This window comes from Monodelphis domestica, chromosome 6 (assembly GCF_027887165.1).
Source record: "Monodelphis domestica isolate mMonDom1 chromosome 6, mMonDom1.pri, whole genome shotgun sequence".
Lineage (NCBI taxonomy): Eukaryota > Metazoa > Chordata > Mammalia > Didelphimorphia > Didelphidae > Monodelphis > Monodelphis domestica.
In genome coordinates, this window is record NC_077232.1 from 89717023 (window position 1) to 89738914 (window position 21892).

General features: G+C 35.5%; 1 protein-coding gene across 2 annotated transcripts in view; it reads left to right on the top strand.

The window, feature by feature from the left end:
- The window catches only part of EVC2 (EvC ciliary complex subunit 2), a 209632-nt gene that overhangs the window by 154706 nt on the left and 33034 nt on the right, over positions 1 to 21892 (top strand). Inside the window, exon 17 of one of the 2 annotated variants that reach the window (XM_007496745.3) lies at positions 19539 to 19766. The exons of the other annotated variant lie outside the window; for it this stretch is intronic. Coding sequence (XP_007496807.3) covers positions 19539 to 19766 — 228 coding nt within the window. The remainder of the gene's footprint in view (positions 1 to 19538; positions 19767 to 21892) is intronic. 2 annotated transcript variants of the gene reach the window in all.

Sequence of the window (21892 nt, forward strand, 5' to 3'; positions counted from 1 at the left end):
CCTGGTCCTCCTCTTGGTCCTGTTACTACTATTTTTGGTGGATCATGATCCTTTTATTTTGGCTACCTCTAAGAACAAAGGCAGCTAGATGATATAGTGGATAAAGCACCAACTCAGTAATCAAGGAGGCTTAGATGTGGTCTCAAGTCACTTACTAGCTGTGTCTCTGGGCAAATTTCATAACCTTGTTTTCTTCAGATTTCTTATCACTAAATAAGCTGGGGAAGGACATCCCAAACCACTCTAGTATCTTTTCCAAAAAAAACAAAACAAAAAAAATGGGGTCATGAAGAGTTGGACACAACTGAAATGAATGAACAACATCATTTCCAAGAACTATATGTGGGACCTTCTTTTTCCTTTGCATTGTCTTTTTTTGGTAGATGACTCTTAATTCTGTAGACGTAATCCTAATCTTTCTCTTAAAAGGCATAGGATTAGGACTATTTTGTGAGAGTCCAACTAGTGGGACAAGAATTCATTATTGAGCGGGAAACACTCCAGGAAAAATAGGAAGAGTTCAACAGAAATTATATTCAGATCAGTATCTCATACCATATATTGCAATAAGCTCCAAATGGACACATAACCTAAGTATAAAATGTCATATAACAAATTATTTAGAGCAGGGAAGAAAACACTTCTTGAAACAGTTGTAATTTTTCAAATGGATAATTTTAATTTCATAACATTGAATATTCATGTAAACACATAATCAGTTCACTCATGATGCTGGTTTAGATTGGTCTCACTAAAATGGAATTCAATTTGGTGGTGGTTCAGTTCTTTTAGTCATGTCTTACTCTTCGTTTGGAGTTTTCTTGATATAGATACTAGAGAGATTTTTCATTTCCTTCTCCAGCTAATTATACAGATGAAAAACTGAGGACAACAAGGTTAAGGGACTTGCTCAGGTTCATACTGCAAATAAGTGTCTGAAGCCAGATTTAAACTCAGGAAGATTAATTTTCCTGATTTCAATTCTAGTACTCTATCCACTGTAACACCTACTTACCCCTATTCATATGGGAACAATGATCCCAAAACAACTAAGCTGTGCATATCCTCTGATCCAGTAATGCCATTACGAGACATATGCCCAAAGAGATAGAGGACGAAGAGTCATATATACAAAATGTAGCAAAGAACTGAAAAATTCAAGGTATAATTTAGGGAATAGCTAAACAAATGATTGTATATGAATGTCATCATGTAATATTATTGTGCCATGAGTAATGATTAGGGAAACAAAGTCTGAGAACCCTGGGAAGATTGATATAAACTAATGCAGAGTGAAGTAAGCAGAACTTGGAGAACAATTTATATATTGAAAGTAATATTTTTAAAAAGCCATTGTAAACAACTCCAGGAAGCTAAACAATATAATGATAAGTTTTGACTCCAGAAGAGTAATGATGAGTCCATGCTTCTCCCTTTTAACAGAGAGGGAATAGATTAAATGTGCAGAGACATACCTGTTAAGGCATGCTTAACAGGTACATTCATTTTCCTTGACTATGCTTATTTATTAAAGGGGACATCTTGTTTGGATGAAAGTGGAGTTATGGAGGATGGAGGATAGTAATAGTGATACCCAGGAAAGAAAGAAAGGAGAAATAATGAATCATTTAAAATGCTAAATCAGTAGGAAAATTAGAAAGGGACACAGGCAACCAGAAAAGTATTGAAACTACCATGTTAAATTTGAAACATTCCTTTAGCATTCATAATATTAAAGAAGAAAGGAATTAAAAGACAGATGGAACACATCTGCAAGATTACTTCTTATGATTAGGGGAATAATTTTTGACCATAAGACAGAAAAGTAGCTGATATGGTAATTGAACTCATGATTGTATTATTAAAATGGAATTCTAATTAACTGAGTTAATCAGCTACTACATAAAACTAGAGAACTGATCTCTGCCCTGTCTGGATAGGATTAAGAAGAAGAAAAATAGTTTCTCATATCTTCCCTGTTTCTTAGAATCATAGAAACATAGAATGGGAAAGGAGTTTTATTAAAGGTAAACTAGTCTGACCCTGGGAGCAGCTAGGTGGAACAGTGGAAACAGTACCAGGTCTGGAGTCAGGAAGACTCATCATCTTGAGTCCAAATCTGGCTTCTGTCACTTAACTGTGTTGCAAGTCACTTAACCCTGTTTGCTTCAGTTTCCTTATCTTTAAAATCTGCCAGAGAAAGAAATGGCAAACTATCCCGAATAGGATCCCAGAAAATCAAATGTGACTGAAAAATAACTGGACAACAACAGAAGTCCAATCCTTCATACAACAAAAAATCTTTTCAACATTTTCTCTGTTAGTTCTTTAGTCTTCTAGGCACTATTGGAATATCTCCAGTGACAGAGAGCTTTATGGTTCAGAAAATAGCCCTTTCTGTCTGGTTCTAGAAGAAAGAGAACTGAACTAATTTTTAGGAGATCTGAATTCATATATTGGTTCTTGAGGTACTTCCTCTGTCCTATACTAGTTTGTGGTGTGATTGATAGTTACACCTTGGCAATACAGACTTAGCACCTGTAGGGACTTTAGAGATCATCCAATCCAAACTCCTCATATTACAAAGAAATAAACTGAGGTCCAATGAAGTGAAATGACTTAACTAAGAATTACTTCTTTATTGGCAAAATGATAGTATGAATGCTAGTTTTCTGACTCCACACCCAATAAAAACTCTTTTCACCGCACTATGCTATCATTATTTGATTTGCATTTATTCTGAAGGCACTGGAATATCATTAGGGGAAAAGAATACCAATCTCTATGGTTTATAAGACTTTGAAGTTGCAGAACAAGTTCTACAAAGCCTTAATGCTCATAAGAAATAAACACACAAGACAAGTACATTGATCAAGAATCCCACTCAAAGTTGCTGCATGCCAAGTTGTTCCCTCTGTGATTCACCAATTGTAATGACTATTCTCTAGGATATGTCAGACCTCAGAGTGTCTCCCTTGATCACCCTGAAAGGAACACTTAGTGTTTACTAATATGTCCTCATCTCCCTTATACTCATGGGCAGGGATTGTTTTTTGTTCTTTGCATCCACAATGTCTAGTGCAGTATTCTACCTATAATCAATTACTATTTAATAAATATATCTTACCTTTAATTGAATAGAGAAATCAAAAGCTTCTCTATGACATAAAGCATGAAAGAACTCTGCTAGATCTGATGTAAACCATTAATAAGGTCTTCAAAGAAGGATTACATGCCATCTTCATCAAGATAGGGAAAAAAGTATTTCTTATAGACAGAACTGGTTAAAAAGGACCCTAATATCTTGTGTTTTTGAGGAGGAAGAATACCTTTAAATTTCAGCTCTGCTGACTCCTAATCTAGCACTCTTTCCACTGTGTCATAATTTTAATAGAATGGGAGGAGAGGTAAAGGAGAAATCAGTAGGTGATGATAATGAGCCATAGCCTGGGGCTTATTGATAGAAGAAAGAAGAAGAGGAGGGACACTGCCTAGGAAGAGTGTCTTTTGGAAAAAAAGCAAAATTTCTGTGCTTCACTATATGCCACCAGAGTCTTATTTAAATAGAATTGTACTCATCTTTCTATATTACAGATTGGATGTTTTCTTTTTTCTTAGAGATAAAAATGTAAACTATCATGTGTTGCAAATATATTATTTTTTGTCCTGTGCTCAAAGGTCACCAGTGTAAAAGGAAAGGGATCCCTGCAGGGGACATAATGAAATGCAAACTAGAGAACTTGCCTGAAAAGACTCTGAAATGAGAAGATTTAACAGTACATCACTTTGCAAATCAATTGGTATTCATTTACATAGTTTGAATATATAATGAACCTTGTCAATAATAACACAGAGAAATGCAAATGAACCTCTGGTCTTTTGGGACTCTTTAGACTGGGCTGGAAAAACCTGACTATAGAAAAACATTTCAGGTAATAAAAGCCAGTGAATTAAGCTTTGAAGAATATGAATTTTAGGGAATTTTCATGCTTTCTCTTAACCAAGTCTATTGTATTGCAAAGTGGAAAAAAATGAACTAAGATTTTAAGGGAACTATTGGGCTATTCCAATGCATTATTTACAAATGTATCATGCTGGTGGGGAAAAATGTGTAATATATATATATATATAAAACATATATAAATATAAAATATGCAATATATACACATACAATAACATGTAAATATACCCTATCCTCCCCCTTAAATGATATATCATTAAAAAGAATTTAAGAATTCAGTTGAGTATTTTTTATTTATCCACAGTATGAAAAAAATTATCTGAGAGATTTGAAGCTGGAGTGATCAAAATAAAACTCCTGGATGCTAGTGTTTGAGGTGTCATTTGGGAGGTGTGGCCATTAAATTAATCCATTTTGGGGGAAATGGCCCCCTCAGACATGTTATTACTTCACAGAAGCTTTGACTACTTGCCCCTTCTCCTTTCTTTAAGCAAGAAGTTTCCTCTTGCTCCCCATAGTCAAAAAGTCATCAGCTATTGTATTTCCACTGCCTCTACTAATCAGGTTGCTTTTCCATTGAGTATTCTATTAACTCTTCCCTTTTTATTCTAATTCATTCTCCCTAATTCATAAAATCAATTCAACTTGCTATTCTTGGATATTTCATTATTTAGAAGACATTAGAAATTAGGGGAGGCAGAACTGATCTGGAATAAACTCAGTCAAGCATTCAGTGCTTGCTTCATCAATGAAACAGGCTACCAATGGGGAAGGGGACACTGGACCCCCCCTATATCTTGTCAAAGTTATCAACCCATAGGATTGTGCTTTTTCAACTATTCAAAGATTGTAGGAGATAGAAATAAAGACCAGTGTAATATTTATTGGGAAAGGAAATAGGGAATTGGAAAACAGGGGATAAATGGGAGGTTTGTATGGGGGTATGGAGGAGAGAGGGGAGAGAGGGTATACTGCCTGGTGAGGCAAAGGAGGGAGATGCCCCCTGCTGAGAGGAAACAGCAGGGGTCCAATGAGGTCTGTTTGTCTTTGAATGACGGAACTGAAGTTCAGCTCCCTCTAGGACCAGAAAAGATAGTCCACATATCTGACTGCAAATTCAAATAATATAAAATTTAATAAACTGTTGGGTTTGGAGTTTTTCTCAGCTTCAGACTTGAAGCCAGGACCGAGAGGCTGGCGGAGGGTTCTCCCACTCCCTTCTACTCTATATCAGTCCAGTTTTGTCTTTTTTTAGAATCTTAGCAGTAGACAGAAAGCAAACAAGAACAGGTCTAACCTTCAGAGGTGAATGGGCCTGAATCTTCGGGCTGAACCAAGAAGAGGCGGTACACCACACCAGACTGGGCTGAATAAGCTCCTCTCTCCTCCCACCAGGAAGCAAGTCCCACACACCAGGAAGGAAGTGCTAGTCACAAGACCCTACTGCCACACCCAGTTGGCCCCTTCCCCCTCAAACTGTCAGTCTTGTTTCCTTTCCACACCAGATATAGTGATTATAATTCAAATCTAAATTCCCTGTTGACAACCTATATTAAAATATTATTCTTTTACTTCTGGGTTAACATGGCTGCAGAATACAGGCAATATTTTATCTCTCCTCATCACCTACCAATATAGACTACCTCAAAAGGTAAACACACACACACACACCCCAAAATTCATATAAATGAAGGGATTACACAGTAGGATGCAGCATTGAAGGTACATGGGATTTGGACATTTCCACACTATAAGGGGGAGAAATAGCTTCCACCAAAACTCCCCACCCCACCTATGGTGCCAGAGTCAGAGCCAGCTTGCTAGAAACAGCAAGTGAGCAAGGGGAACCTCTAGGTCCTTGGCAGCTGACTAGGACCACCAAGGATCTACAGCTGAGAGCAGCTAGATTTCAGACTCCATCAGGCTGAAGAGCTTGGACCTTGGGCGTGGAGATAGTGCAGAGAAGGGTGGCACACAGTAGAAGCTGGGAAGACTAGAAAGGTGGCCTTAGGCAAAAACCATACTCCTTAGCTCCACACACAAAGAGCCAGCATCCTCACTCAGAATTCTTGCTAGAAAGGGAAGGAAAAACCGGCATAGTGATGGCAAACAATGCCCAAGAAAAACAACTTCCAAACACCAAGAAGAACAAGAAGAAGGCATTGACTCTGGATAATTTTTTGGAGAAAAAAAAATCCAGACTACAGAGGAAACAGTAGAAGATGACAAACAACTAAACATATCCAAACCTTCCAAAAAAAAGGAAATTGGCCACAAGCTCTTGAAGAATTTAAGTTAGAACTTATAAAAAAATGGAAGAGTTTTGGCAAAAAAAGGGAAAATAGTTCAAAAAGAAAATAACAGTTTAAAAGACAGGAATTCCCAATTGGAGACCAAAATTAAACATCTGGAAGCCATGAAAAGTAGGATAGACCAAACTGAAAAGGAGAATCAAAATATTATAGCAGAAAACCAATCTTTAAAGATCAGACTTGGGCAATTAAAAGACAATGATCTTGCAAAGGAGTAAGAATTAATAAAGCAAAGTCAAAAGATGGACAAAATAGAAGGAAACATATATCTCATTGAGAAAACAAATGATTTAGGAAACAGATCGAAAAGAGACAACTTGAGAATCATTGGTCTATCTGAAAACCCAGAAATAAACAGAAATCTTGACATCAGACTAAAAGAAATTATCAAAAAAAAAAAAACTGCCCTGATGTTCTTGAACAAGAGGGAAAAATAGACATTTAAAGAGTTCATAAAAGACCCTTAACACTAAATCCTCAAAAGACCACCCCCAGGAATGTAATTGCCAAATTCAAGAGCTTCCATGCTGAGGAGAAAATGATACAAGAAGCCAAAAAGAGACAATTCAGATATCAATGAGCACCAATCAGGATTACACAAGATCTGATAGCTTCTACGCTAGAGGATCACAAGGCTTGGAATATGATATTCAGAAAGGCAAGAGAATTGGGTCATCAACAAGGACCACTTACCCATATAAACTGACTATATATAGAAGATTTCCAAGTATTTGTAAAAAAAAAAAAAAAGACCAGAACTAAGAGGAAAGTTTGATACCCAAACGCAAAAATCAAAAGAAAAATGAAAAAGTAAATAACAAAGAAAGGGGAAAGAAAAATTGTTTTTAAATTTTCTTCTTTAAGGCCTTCAATAAGATCAAATTGTTTGTCTTAATATATGGAAGAATGTTGTTTGTAACTCACAAAATTTTTTTTCACAAAAATTATATGTGTATTCTGCACATCAAATTGAAAAACTCTTATGGTCGCAGAATATGCATTCATTTACCAATGCAAGAAAATCTCAATATGAAGTGATTTTGTTGAGCAATGATAACATCACAATTCATAGATGTGTACCATTGAACCCAGTGACTCTGATTCCTGATTTGCCAATGGGGGGAGAAGTATTACATGATTATGATCAGATAGTGGAACGCATGGATAGGCCAAATGAACGCCTTAGAGATACACCTTTTGTCGATCCAGAAATAGAGTTATATACAGATGGATCCTCCTATGTTTATGATGGGAGAAAATTCACAGGGGCAGCCATAGTTGATAATGATAAAACACTTTGGCATGCATCATTGCCAAGTCATGTCCGTGCCCAGGGAGCCAAGCTCAAGGCTCTGCTCATGGTCCTAGAATTAGCTAGAGGGAAAAGAGCTAATATATTTCTGGATTCACACTATGCTTTCTCCACTGTACACTGGTCATTGTGCATATGGAAAAACAGAGGGTATAAAACTTCAGCTGGGAAACCAATTGCATATGGCAATCTGATAGATCATAGCGTAAGTGCCATGGACTTTCCTGAGGAGGTGGCCATAATTCATTGTAAGGCACACACCCATGGAAAGGACAGGGTGTCCCTAGGGAATGACAGAGCAGACATAACATCAAAATACGCTGCTAGGTTCTGTCCCCACTGTGTGCTGAATTTCTCTCTGATCGAAAGGCATAATTTCACTGAAGCCTATGACAGGGAAGAGATACAGTCATGGAAAGAGCAGCTAGGTGCTAAACTGATCAAAGGCTTCTGGATTGCTTGAGGGGCTAAACCTATTCTCCCTAAAAGGTTATATCAACATCTATGCACTGTAATTCATGCAAAGAGACATTACAGAGTGCAAGGGATTCTGGCTACCATAAAGAGATTTTGGAGAGCACCAGGATTAACTACAAATGCCATTAGAATTTTTCAGGCATGTGAAACATGCAGGAGATATAATCAGGGACATTTTAAAAGTGTTGCATTGGGAGGCAGACCACTCAGCTATATGCCTTTCCAGTGTATTCAGATTGATTATATCAACATGCCTAAAGACAAGGGATACAAATATACATTGGTTATAGTGGATAGACTGACTAGATGGGTTGAAGCATGTCCATCCAAGAAATGTGACTCTGCTATGGTAGTAAGATTTCTATTAAAGGAGATTATACCTAGACATGGCATTTCCGATACCATTGACTTAGACAAGGGGTCCCACTTAACTTCCCAGGTTCTATAAGAAACCTATAAGAACTCGGGGATTAAGTGCAATTACCATTCAGTGTATCAACCCCAAAGTTCCAGGCAGGTCGAGAGGATGAACAAAGAATTAAAAACAAGCCAGAACAATCCAGGTCTTCAGCCAGCCTCAACTTCCAGACTCAACTGCCAGAGAGAAAGTGAGTCTCAGTCCCCTCCCCCTTCATCAGCTCAACTGCCACTCCTCCTGGGAACATTCAGTTTTAGAATCATCGTCTTGATTGACAAGACAGGTCTCCAGCTTAGTCTCTTGCATCTTGGCTTGTCCTTCAAAACTTTTTTCTCTTCATGCCTCTTCCACAACTAGTAGATAGTGTTTAGTAATTAGTAGAATCATTCAGAGGTAGAGATTTGGGTAATAAGTGGTCTAAGATGATATTCAAATAAAGAAAAAGGGGGGAGAGAAGATGGCACCAAGAGAAACTTGAAGAAATAAGATAAATAGAATAATTTATATAAGACAAAAAGGCTCATGGTAAGGGGAGGGGAAGAATACTATTATAAGAAGGAGAGGAAGAGAATAATTATAGTTAATACTTAAACCTTACTCTCAGGGGAATGAATTCTGAGAGGGAAGAGCATCTAGATCTACATCCATTGGGGTATCAAATTCTATATTAGCCTACAGGAAAAGTGAGAAGGGAAAAACTAAGGGAAGGGGGTAATGGAGCAGGGAGTACAAAAAGGGAGGAAAAGAGAGGGGGCAGGAACTCAATAGACCCTAAAAAAATAAGAAGGGAACAAAGGGGAGGGGGCAGAAAGGTATATATAATAAGGGTGGGGATTAGGGGAACTGATTAAAAGCAAACCACTGGTTGAAAAGGATATAGCAAAAAAAAAAAAAAAAGAAGAAGAAGGGGCAGAATTAGGAGAGGATATAAAAATGTTGGAGAAAACAGATTTGGTTATTATAACTCTGAATGTGAATGGAATGAATTAATCCAAAAAACAAAAGCAAATAGAAGAGTGGATTAGAAACCAAAATCCTACCATATGTTGTCTATAAGAAATGCACATGAGACAGGTAGATACTCACAGAATAAGGATCAAAGGCTGGAGCAAGATTTATTGGGCCTCAACTGAGAAAAAGAAGGCAGGAGTTGCAATCATGATATCTAACAAAGCCAAAGTAAAAAATAGATCTGATCAAAAGAGATAGGGAAGGTAATTACATCCTGATAAATGGCAGTATAGACAATGAGGAAATATCAGTAATCAACATGTATGCACCAAATGGTACAGCATTCATATTTCTAAAGGAGGAACTTGCAAAGTTAAAGGAGGAAATAGATAGTAAAAGTATATTAGTAGAAGAACTGAACCTTCCCCTATAGGATTTAGATAAATCAAACTAAAAAATAAATAAGAAAGAGTTAAGAGATGTGAATGAAATCTTAGAAAAATTAGAGTGAATAGATGTGTGGAGAAAATTAAATAGGGTCAAAAGGAATATACCTTCTTTTCATCAATACATGTTACATTCACAAAGATTGGCCATGAACTAGGGCATAAAATCATGGCAAACAAGTGAAAAAGAACAGAAATAATAAATGCAATATTTTCATATCATAATGCAATGAAAATAATAATTAGTAAGGGTACATGGAGAGGCAAATAAAAAATTAATTGGAAATTAAATAATATGATTCTCCAAAATTGGTTAGTTAAAGAACAAATCATAAAAACAATTAATAACTTCGTTGAAGGAAATGATAATAATGAGACATCCTTTCCAAATCTATGGGATTCAGTCAAAGCAGTACTCAGGGGGAAATTTATATCCTTGAGTTTATATATTAACAAATTAGGGAGGGCAGAGGTCAATGAATTGAAAATGCAAATTAAAAAATTTGAAAGTGAACAAATTGAAAATCCCCAGGTGAAAACTAAATTAGAGATTGTTAAAATTAAAGGAGAAATCAGTGAAATTAAAAGTAAAAGAACTATTGAAATAATACATGAGACTAGAAGCTAGTATTTAAAAAAAAACAAATAATAGACAAAGTACTGGTCAATCTAAAGAAAAAAATGGAAAGAAGAAAACCAAATTAACAGTATCAAAAAGGAAGAGGGAGACCTCATGAAGAAAAAATTAAGGCATTCATAAAAAACTATTTTGCCCAATTACATGGCAATCTAGGTGATATAGATAAATATTTACAAAAATATAAATTGACTAGATTAACAGAAGAAGAAATAGAATACACAAATAATCCAACATCAGAAAAAGAAATTAAACAAGGCATCAAAGAACCCCCTAAGAAAAAATCCACAGACCCTGATGTATTCACAGTGAATTCTATCACACATTCAAAGAACAACTAACCCCAATACTATACAAACTATTTGACATAATAAGCAAAGAAGGAGTTCTACCAAAGTCCTTATATGACGCAAATATGGTACTGATTCCAAAGCTTGGCAGGTCAAAAACTGAAAAATAAAACTATAGACCAATCTCCTTAATGAACATAGATGCAAAAATCTTAAGTAGGATACTAGCAAAAAGACTCCATCAAGTGATCATGAGAATTATTCATTATGATCAGATGGGATTCATACCAAGAATATTTGCAAGGATGGTTCAATATTAAGAAAACCATCCATATAGTTGTCCACATCAACAAGTAGGCCAATAAAAATCACATGATTATCTCAACAGATACAGAAAGAGCCTTTGACAAAATAAAACACTCATTCCTATTGAAAACACTAGAAAGTATAGGAATAGAAGGGCCCTTCCTAAGAATAATAAGCAGTATATATCTAAAACCATCAGCAAGTATCATCTGCAATGGGAATAAATTAGAATCATTCCCATTAAGATCAGGAGTGAAACAAAGATGCCCATTATCACCTCTATTACTTAACATTGTACTAGAAACACTACCTGTAGAATTAGAGAAGAAAAAGAAATTGAAGGCATTAAAATAGGCAATGAGGAGACAAAGCTATCATCACTCTTTTGCGGATGATATGATGGTCTACTTAAAGAATGCTAGAGAATCAACTAAAAAGCTAGTGGAAATAATCAACAACTTTAGCAAAGTTGCAGGATACAACATAAACCTACATAAGTCATCAGCATTTCTATATATTTCCAACACATCTCAGCAGCAAGAATTAGAAAGAGAAATTCCATTTAAAATCACCCTTGACAATATAAAATACTTATACCTCTACCTCTACCTGCCAACACAAACACAGGAACTATATGAACACAACTACAAAACACTCTCGATACAATTAAAACTTGATCTAAAAAATTTGGAAAAAAAAACATTAATTGCTCATGGGTAGGACAAGCTAACATAATAGAAACGACAATCTTACCCAAACTAGTGCATTCATTTAGTGCCATACCCATTGAACTACCAAGAAACTTCTTTTACTGAATTAGAAAAAAACTATAACAGAGTTCCTTTCAAAGAACCAAAGATCAAGGATATCCAGAGAAACAATTAAATAAAAATGTGAAGGAATGTGGCCTAGCAGGACCAGATCTCAAACTATACTACAAAGCAGTGGTCATTAAAACAATATGTTACTGGCTAAGAGACAGGAGGGAGGATCAGTGGAATAACTTGACGTAAGTGACCTCAGCAAGACAGTCTATGATAAACCCAAAGATCCCAGCTTTTGGTTCAAATATCCACTTTTTGATTAAAAACTGCTGGGAAAATTGGAAGACAGTATGGGAGAGATTAGGTTTGGATCAACATCTCACATCCTACACCAAGATAAACTCAGAATGGGTGAATGACCTGAACATAAAGAAGGAAACAATAAGTAAATTAGATGAACACAGAATAGTATATTTATCAGATCTTTAGGAAAGGAATGATTTTAGGACCAAGCAAGAGTTAGAAAAAAATTAAAAAATGCCAAATAGATATTTTTGATTACATTAAATTAAAAAGGTTTTGTACAAACAAAACCAATGCAAAGAAAATTAGAAGGGAAGCAAGAAATAGGGAAACAATACTTATAACAAAAACCTCAGACAAAGGTCTAATCACTCTAATTTATCAGGAACTAAATCAATTGTACAAAAAAATCAAGCCATTCCACAGTTGATAAATGGCCAAGGGAAATGTATAGGCAATTCTCAGATAAAGAAATAAAAACCATTAATAAGCACATGAAAATATCTTCTAAATTTCTTATAATCAGAGAAATGCAAATCAAAACAACTCTGAGGTATCACCTCACACCTACCAGATTGGCTAACATGACAGCTATGGAAAGCAATGAATATTGGAGGGTACGTGGCAAAATGGAGACACTAATGTATTGCTGGTGGAGTTGTGAACTGATCCAGCCATTCTGGAAGGCAATTTGGAACTATGCCCAAAGGGCACTAAAAGACTGTCTGCCCTTTGATCTAGCCAAAGCACTGCTGGACTTGTACCCCAAAGAGATAATAAGGGAAAAGACTTGTACAGGAATATTTATAGCTACATTCTTTGTGGTGGCAAAAAAAATTGGAAAATGAAGGGATGCCCTTCAGTTGGGGAATGGCTGAACAAATTGTGGTATATGCTGGTGATGGAATACTATTGTGCTCAAAGGAATAATAAACTGGAGGGATTCCATATGAACTGGAATGATGTCCAGGAATTGCTGCAGAGTGAAAGGAGCAGAACCTGGAGAACAACGTACACAGAGACTGATACACTGTAGTACAATCAAATAGACTTCTCTATTAGCAGCAATGCAATGATCAAAGACAATTTTGAGTGATTTATGAGAAAGAATGCTATCTACAGTCAGAGGAAAAACTGTGGGAATAGAAACACAGAAGAAAAACAACTGCTCGATCACAATGGTCAATGGGGACATGATTGGGGATATATTCTCTAAATGATCACCCTAGTACAAATATTAATGGTATGGAAATGGGGCTTGATCTATCACACATTTAAAACCCAGAATAATTGCCTTTAGGCTATGGGAGAGGGTTTGGAGGACGGCAGGGAAAGAACACAAATCTTGTAACCATGGAAAAATATTCTAAATTAATTAAATAAAATAAAAAAAAATATTATTCTTTAACAAGCCCAGTCACCAAAGACAAGAGACAGTAGACGGACCAGTTCCTGGGTTTCTCTCCTCTCCAATTATTCCTAGTGATATGATTTCCCCCCATATGTCACAGATGGAGATTTTACCTACCCTGAAAATATGTGCAGAGTTCTACATGTTAGTTCAATGTTCTCCACTAAAAAAAATAGCTGATTTTATATTATAATCAGATTTGATGGAATTGTGATAGAGCATAACAATTTTTGACATCAAAGACAAAATCATATCCCCATTCTTCCACTTTCTGGTTTCTTCAGTTTCTATGGAATCCTTCACCAAAATACCTTACATTTATGTTGAATATTTTCTATACAAATTCTTATGTGTACATGTTATAGAATGTTCCTTGGGGATGGAAACAAGATGGCAAAGTGAAAGGAGAGATCCACTTGAGCTCTTCCAAATTCTCCTTCAGAAAACTTTAAACTAGTAATTCAAAATGAATTTTGGACTGACAGAGCCAACAAAAGCATGGGGTGATACAATTATCCAATCCAAAGCAATTTAGGATGTCATCAGGAAAGGTTTATCTCACTGGAGTGAGAGTGGAGTACAATCCAGAACAGGTCATTCCCCACCAAGCCAAAAGCAAGCCTTGGGAGAAATTGAATCAACAGAAGTGACTTCTGTTGCTCCCAGTCCACATACAATGAAAGGGTCAGAAAATTGGTCTGAAGGACATTATAGGGGACCCTTTTATGTCACAGATTAAAGGACTTGTGCATTGTCTATACAATGTTCTGAGTAAGGAGGAGCACTAGCAAAGTAGAGTATGAAGCCTTAGAGGGACAGGGACTTTGGTCAAAGGCCAAGATAATAGTAAACACATTTCTTATATAACACTGCCTTGTAACAAGTGAAAACTTATAAACCCCAAAAGCTAACTATGAAAATAGCAGCTCAAAAAAACCTGAAGCTTTTGACAGCATTCTTCCCACTCCAGGAGAAGGGCCTAACTTTAACAAAAAACTAAGTTAAGGAAAGGGGTGGAAAAATGAGCAAATAACAAAAAAGAACCTGATCATATAAAGGGACTATGGTGATAGTGAAGACCAAAACACAAATTCATAAGAAGAAAAAAAAGTCAATTCTGCTATATCCAAAGCCTCAAAGCAAAATGTCAATTGGTCTTTGGCCCAAAAAGAATTCATGAACGAGCTAAAAAAAATTTTTTTTAATCAAATAAGAAAGATAGAGGGAAAGTTGAGAAAAGAAATGAGAGTGATGTGAGGAAATCATGGGGGGGAAAAGATTCCACAGTTTGGTAGAGGAGGTACCAAATATGCCTTAAAAATAGAATTGGGCAAATGGAATCTAATACTCCATAGAATGTTAATAATATTAGAACAATAAAACAAAATCAAAATAATGAAAAATCAAAGAAAATATGAAATATCTTATTGTATAAGAAACTGACAGGAAAATAGATTTAAGGCAGAAACTTTAAAAATATATCCTTTGATTTGGATTCAGATTTCATCAATTTCTTCTCTGGAGGTGCCTAGGTTCATCATAATTCCTTTGGAATTGTCTTAGATCATTGTATTTCTGAGAGTAGCTGTCATTCATACTTGATCACTAAAATATTGCTGTTACTGCAGATATTATTTTTGTGTTTCTTCTCACTTAACTTTGCATCAGTTTATGTAAACCTTTCTGGGTTTTTCTGAAATCCTCCAGGTTATCATTTCTTATAGCACAATAGCATTCTAAATCTAAAAAATAGATTTTTGATAAATTTGTTTTGCTGAATTTTCCCCTTTTCCCTCTTCTTTGTCTTTATCTTAAAGTCTTTCTCATAGGAGATGGCTCTTTGAGAGTGGGCAGGGAACAAGGAAGGGTAGGGATATAGGGGGGAAATTTATGCAATGTGAAAACATAAGATATTGACAAAACCTTTAAAAATATTTGCTCTTTTCCTTTCTCAAAGTCTTTGTTATCTTATCTGCAAAATTATAAGGTTGGATTAGATGACTTTCAAATTCCTTCCAGTTCTAAATTCTATGGGATAAGTATGAGGACCCAGATCCTGAAAATCTGGGTTTGACCCTTGATTTTGTGCCATGCTAGCTGCATAGCTTTAGGCAGGACTTCATTTCCTTTTCTGTAAAATGGGAATAACTTCTGTGGACATCAAATGAAGTAATATATTTAAAGTATCTTTTAAAGCTAGTATCACATAGACATACCAATGTCATTTCATAGTAATATCAATAATAAATTATAAAATACATAAAAATCAAATCAAATGATATAACCAAGAATCCTCAGAAGGGCACCAAACCATATGCCATTTAAGACTTCTATACTATTTAGACTATCTAATCCTTTAATGTTATTTTGCTAGCAGACCCAGATGGATTCTGTAAGTGTTTAACAATTGTCTCTCAAAAAAAAAAAAGATTTAGTAGGATACCCTTTCAAGTCTGATATACATTATTAACATTTTCTCTATCATTTTATCAAGTATAGACAATCAACAGAGTCACTTATAGCAAAGACATCACAGTTCTGATCTCTCTCCCCAAAAATGTTCATATAAATGTGATAGGTCAGGAAGACGTGGGAGTAAATTCTGCCTCAAAGACTTATTAACTATTCAACTCTGGGCAGCCCCAAGTATCTCTGAGATAATGGATTATATACAGGCTATAATTTGTACTACTGAATAGATCTCATGGATACTTGACATGTGTGAAGACATTTGGTTGGGTACAGGGGCAGATACAAAGATGACAAAGACACAGACCCATCTGCCATGGAACACAGCCAAATGAGGGCAATGAAAATTAGGAGAAGACTCAAATACTGAAGGAAATGCTGAGTATGTTGTAAATTGTTTTTTAGGGGTGGATGTTATAGGAAAGTAGCATTTACTGAAAAGAATACTGAGTTAGCATTAAAATATCTGGATTCATATCCCAATTCTGACATTAATTTTGAGAACCCTAACAAGTCACTTAAAACATCTTTAAACTTCAGTGACCTCAATTCTAAAATGGGGATAATGCTATTTGCCCAAGCCAGCTCACAAGTTTGTTGTGAGGAAAGGACTTTCTAACCTAAGAAGGGCTTTAGAAACTATTCTTAGTTAATCTACAAGCCATTTCTTAAATATACTGAAATAACTTAAAGAAGAACTTAAAGAAATTCTGCAGAGACCCATTTTTAAACCTAATGCAATGTCCTTCCTCTTTGTAATTGCAATGAATGATCATCTATTTCATGTTTTAAGTTATATCTGCATGATATTTCTCTTCAGGACCTGTGTGCTGGCTCCTCAGGAGAATTTGTGGAGAGATATTTTGAGAATCACACAAAATGAGAGTGTAGAGGGTTTAGAGGTATGCTTGTGGTGGAGGTATTAGTATGATGATGAGATAGATCCCAGATCCGTGAAAATGAATGAGGGGATGATTCCAAAAAACCTAGATGAGGGGCTGAAGAAAACAATAGAAATCATGAAGGATTTGAATACCAAACCCTCATAGAAAAACATAAAGTTAAGTTATATTTTTTGTTTTTAGTATGAACTTCTAGTATGGACCCAGTGAGATGCCCTCTTTTGTCTTCCCTGAATCTTGTAGTTTTAGACAGTTGCCTAGGCATTGGAGGCAAAGTGAAGTGTTCAGAGTTCATCAGTAGTATGTGTCAGAATGAGACTTGGACACAGATCTTTATGACTTCAAAGCTGGCTTTCTGATCATTATATCATGCTATCTCTCTTTATCCATACCATCAAAAGAAACTCTGGAAGAAGAGAGTTGAAGTATGACCCATTGTAAGAAGCTATAGATTTTAGTACAACAAAGATGTGAACATAAAAGGAACATTCTAACTGTAAAGTAGATATGATGCATGCAGACCTTTCCAAAAGTGTTTTTAGGAGTTTAGTGTCTTGAACTTTTTAAAAACAGAGCAGAATGAGTGTCTGACTTGGTTTGAGTACAACCCAACATAAGGACCAAATGATAAATGACTCAGCAGGTTCCTTTTAGCATATGATTCATCCTGATATACCAGGAAGTGTATAGTTTAAACAAATATTTTAATAATAATAATAATAATAATAATAATGTTTTGTAATGCTACATGCCAGGTATTTTACTAAATACTTTAATTACCTAATCTGATCTTCACTACAACCCTGCAATGTAGGTGCTATTCTTCTTCTCATTTTACAGATAAGGAAATTAAGGGAAAGAGAGACTAAATGACTTACTCAGGGTTATAGAGCTAGTGTCTGAGACCATATTTGAATTCTGACCTTCATTTCCAAGTCCAGTAATCTATCTACTGCATCATTTAGCAGCCCCTACTTTGTACAATACTCTACTTTAAAGAATTTGAATCAATTCCCAAACCAGTCAAAGCCCAAGTCTTATGATCTCTTCACTTTATGGTATAGTTCTCAAGTAGTTGGACTCCTAGCTTATTGCTTCTACCACATCTTTCTCAAAGTACAGGATGAAGAATGCATGGACAGTCAGTTAATTGTTCAATTCTCCAACTTGTACTTCTTCTAAGCAACTCCCACTCTTCTTGGGGATCCTAAGACTTAGAACAGGTCAAAAGGAACATCTCATGAAGAAGAGGCTGGCAATCTTCTTAGAGAAAATTAAGAGAAACACCATCATCATTGTCATCCCTGATAGTGATAATACATTTTGATGCTTCCAATATTTCATCAGCCTAGAACTCCTTTCCATGCCTTAGTGGTTGTTTTCATGAGTCCCTTTGAAATTGATTCTTGTTTACCTGATTGCCAGCCCCCCAGAAATGAGCATCTTTGCACTTCCTTTGAAAGAAGGCACACACCACAACCTGTCTCTGGTCCTCTATGAGAATCCATTTTAGCTTCATAGGATGTGTCAGAACATTCATACTGATGGCATAACAACAACAGTAACTCATATCTGCATAACTCTTTGAAGTCTGCAAAGCATTTTCATCACAGTAACTTGTAAGGTAAAGAATACAAGTATTCCCATTTTACAGATTTAGAGACTACAACTCACAAAAGTTAAATTAATTCATTGCTCAAAGACCTGGTGCCTGCAAGTGAGTAAGCCAGGAGCTAAATTCAAGACTGTTGATTCCAAATCTAATTATCTTTCTGCAACATTATGCTGTTTCTATAGCAAAAACGTCTCAAACCTGGAAGAATTCAGGTTCCCATCCATAACAGGCATCAGAAGGTAATCTTTCTACAGCTCTTTAGAATACAAAGCATTTTCCTCATAACAGCTCTATGAAGTAGCAATGGGAAGTAGCATTTTCATTATCTTACAGAAGAGGGAACTCAGCCTTAGATAAATTCAGTGCCTTGCCCAAGGTCACATAGCTATTAATAAATAATGTTGAATATCAACTGTGATTTGACAAGAGCACCAGTTTTGGATATCTAGAGCCTGTTTGACTCTTAGCTCTCCCATAAACTACTTCTGTGACTTTTTTCTCAAGACCTCTGTTCCTTGTCTGTAAGAATCTGACAAGATGATTTCTAAGTCCCTTAAAGCTCAAAATCTAGGATCCTTTATGATTCTGATTCCAAGACTTGAAATAGGCATAAGGCAAGCAATCAATGTATTTCCCCACCTAGTGGGTTTTGCCAGTGAAATAATTAAAGCTTTTTCTACAAGTGGTTTAAGAACTAGTAGCTTTGTAGAGTTTGAAGAATAAAATATAATCTTATAAAACCAGAAACCATAGCTTGGATGTTTATTTATCATGCATTATCCTCCCATTGTCTTAGTAGACACACTGTAGCTATTCATATGATACTTGATTTTCTTTAAAGTCTTGGATTGTGTTCAAGATTCTTTTGAATCAGTGACTGGAACTTGGTAAACTTGACAAAACATAGCCTCATCCTTTTTCTTGATTCTCTCTCCCTCGTTTTTTTTTTATTGGACTTACTCAGGTCCACAGGGAGTTGCTACTGGAAAGAGTTTGTCAGCTAAAGGCTCAGGAGGACAGACTTGGGGAGTATGTGACCTCTGTTCAGCTCCACAAGGTAACAAAGAAATGGAAGACACAGGAGGTTTACACCACTCTCAGCACTGTTCAGGGTTTGCTGTTGGAAGAGCTGAGCACATCGGAAACCATGACAAAGTCAGCCTGTACTCAGATCCTGGAATCACATAGTCCAGTAAGTAGTGAAACTAGGGGGAATATTTACTGGCTAATAGCTTCTGGTTCTTTCCAATGGATTTTTTCACATTTTCAGAAGTTGTTAGGAGTGAGTACATCACTCTACAGGGTGCTAAACAATCTCTGACGCAGCCTGGCCACAATTCAACAAGGGTTCAGACAGTCACAAGTACCATTGTGATGATAAGGCATACAATGTTCCCATTATACATGCCCCTGGATGGATGGCATTCTCCTTTGCCTTTTCCCATCCATATTCCCATCCCCCAAAATAGATAAAAAGTTGGACTTTACGAGAAATAACATCATTATTTTTAAATAGCATCTATAAAATACCTAGAATGACATCATCTAGTAGTCAAAATGATATACCAGCAGCCTACTATCTTTCATAAGTAAATACATAACAAATCTTTGTATTACAAATGGAGAACCCAAAATATCTTCGAGAATTCTAGTTAAAATAAATGGCATTGGGAACAGATAATTATCAGGCAAAAACACTGCCCTTATTAATATAGCCATAACTTATTCATCAGTATTTAATGTAATTAATGATACCATGTTAAATAATCATAATCATCTTCAAACTATGTGCAATGAGGCTCTCAAAACATAGAGACTAGTGCAAGACAAAAAAAAAAAACAGTATAGAAATAGGATGTTATCCTGTTTGCTACCACAGTCATCTGAATGAGACTTTCAATGAATCTCTTGTCTCCTGATACTTTTATTCAATTATAAAATGAAGGAATTTTATCCCTTACAAAATTCAATAGAGTAGAACCAAGAGAACATTATGTACAACAATAGAAATATTGTTTGAAGAATGACTTATGTATGTCCACCTCAGAGAAAGATCTGATGAATAGAAATAAGACATTGTTTTATATTTATATATAAATATGTATATTTATATATATATATATTCTTCTGTCAAATGATGCCTTCTCTAATGGGAGAGGATGAAAGAGAGAGGGAGTTAACTGGGTATTTGAATGAAACAAACGAGTTAAAGATTAAAAGAATTTTTTTTTAAAACAAGTAAATAGAATATTGCATATAAGAGAGCAGGACAGCAACTTGTCCAAAGACAATTACTATGTTAACTCAATGATAATAACAAATAATAATAATGACATTTAAAATTTTTTAAAAATACTTATTAGAAAAGGTAAAACTAGCCAAGTCTTTCCTCTATAGCAATACCAAGTAGTATTGTATTTAAAAAAAACTAAAAAAAATCCTCTCAATCAAATCAAAATATAGACTAATACTTGGTGGCTTCAATACAAAGGTAGGCAAAGGAGATAAAAATGTAAAATATGGTTCAGCAGAAATCTAAGGACTAAACTTGTGTGGACCACTCAGAAACTTTGTGATTTTATTTGAAGAATACTTTCTTCCAGAAGAGGGTTGAAATATGCCAGCTTCATATGGAAAATACTTAACATCACAAAAAGTGAAATTGACTATATCTCAACAGAAAGGAAATAATTGATTGTCAATGCAGAAGTCATTTCTGAGTCAGCTGTCTTTATGCAGTCAGATCATTGACTTGGAGGACAAATGACAAAATTGCTATAAAACCTGAAAAAAAAGAATAAAAGAAAGACTAAGTACACTTCAGGACATTGCAGCAGCTCTAACATGACCTCATCAAGAAAGCTATTGATGCTGAAAAATAGTAAAATTAATAAACAAAAAGATCTGGAAATAGGATATCATTATTTCCTGGAGAATTTCACCTGAGTGCATTTAAAGCAATTGACATGAGGTAGCAAAAAGAGCCCAGAAATTGGATTAGGCCCCAAATTTTTGATGTCTTAGCAAAGCAGAGAAACATGACAGCCAAGCCACCATCCTTTCAAAAAGTAAACTTATTTGCATATGACAGCAGAAGAGGTTGCGGGACAATTATAATTAGTACTATCACACAGAATAAAGACAGTGGGGAAGAAAGTGAGTTTAGCATATAATCCAAATGAGTTCAGTTATAAAGGGAGCATTAAGAAGTGAAATTGAAAAGAGAACAAATAAACCAAAAAAGGAAAAAATCTTGTAGCATTCTCATAATAGTAGCTATAAGAAAAATTTTCCTCTTTCTATTCCATCCCCACCAAG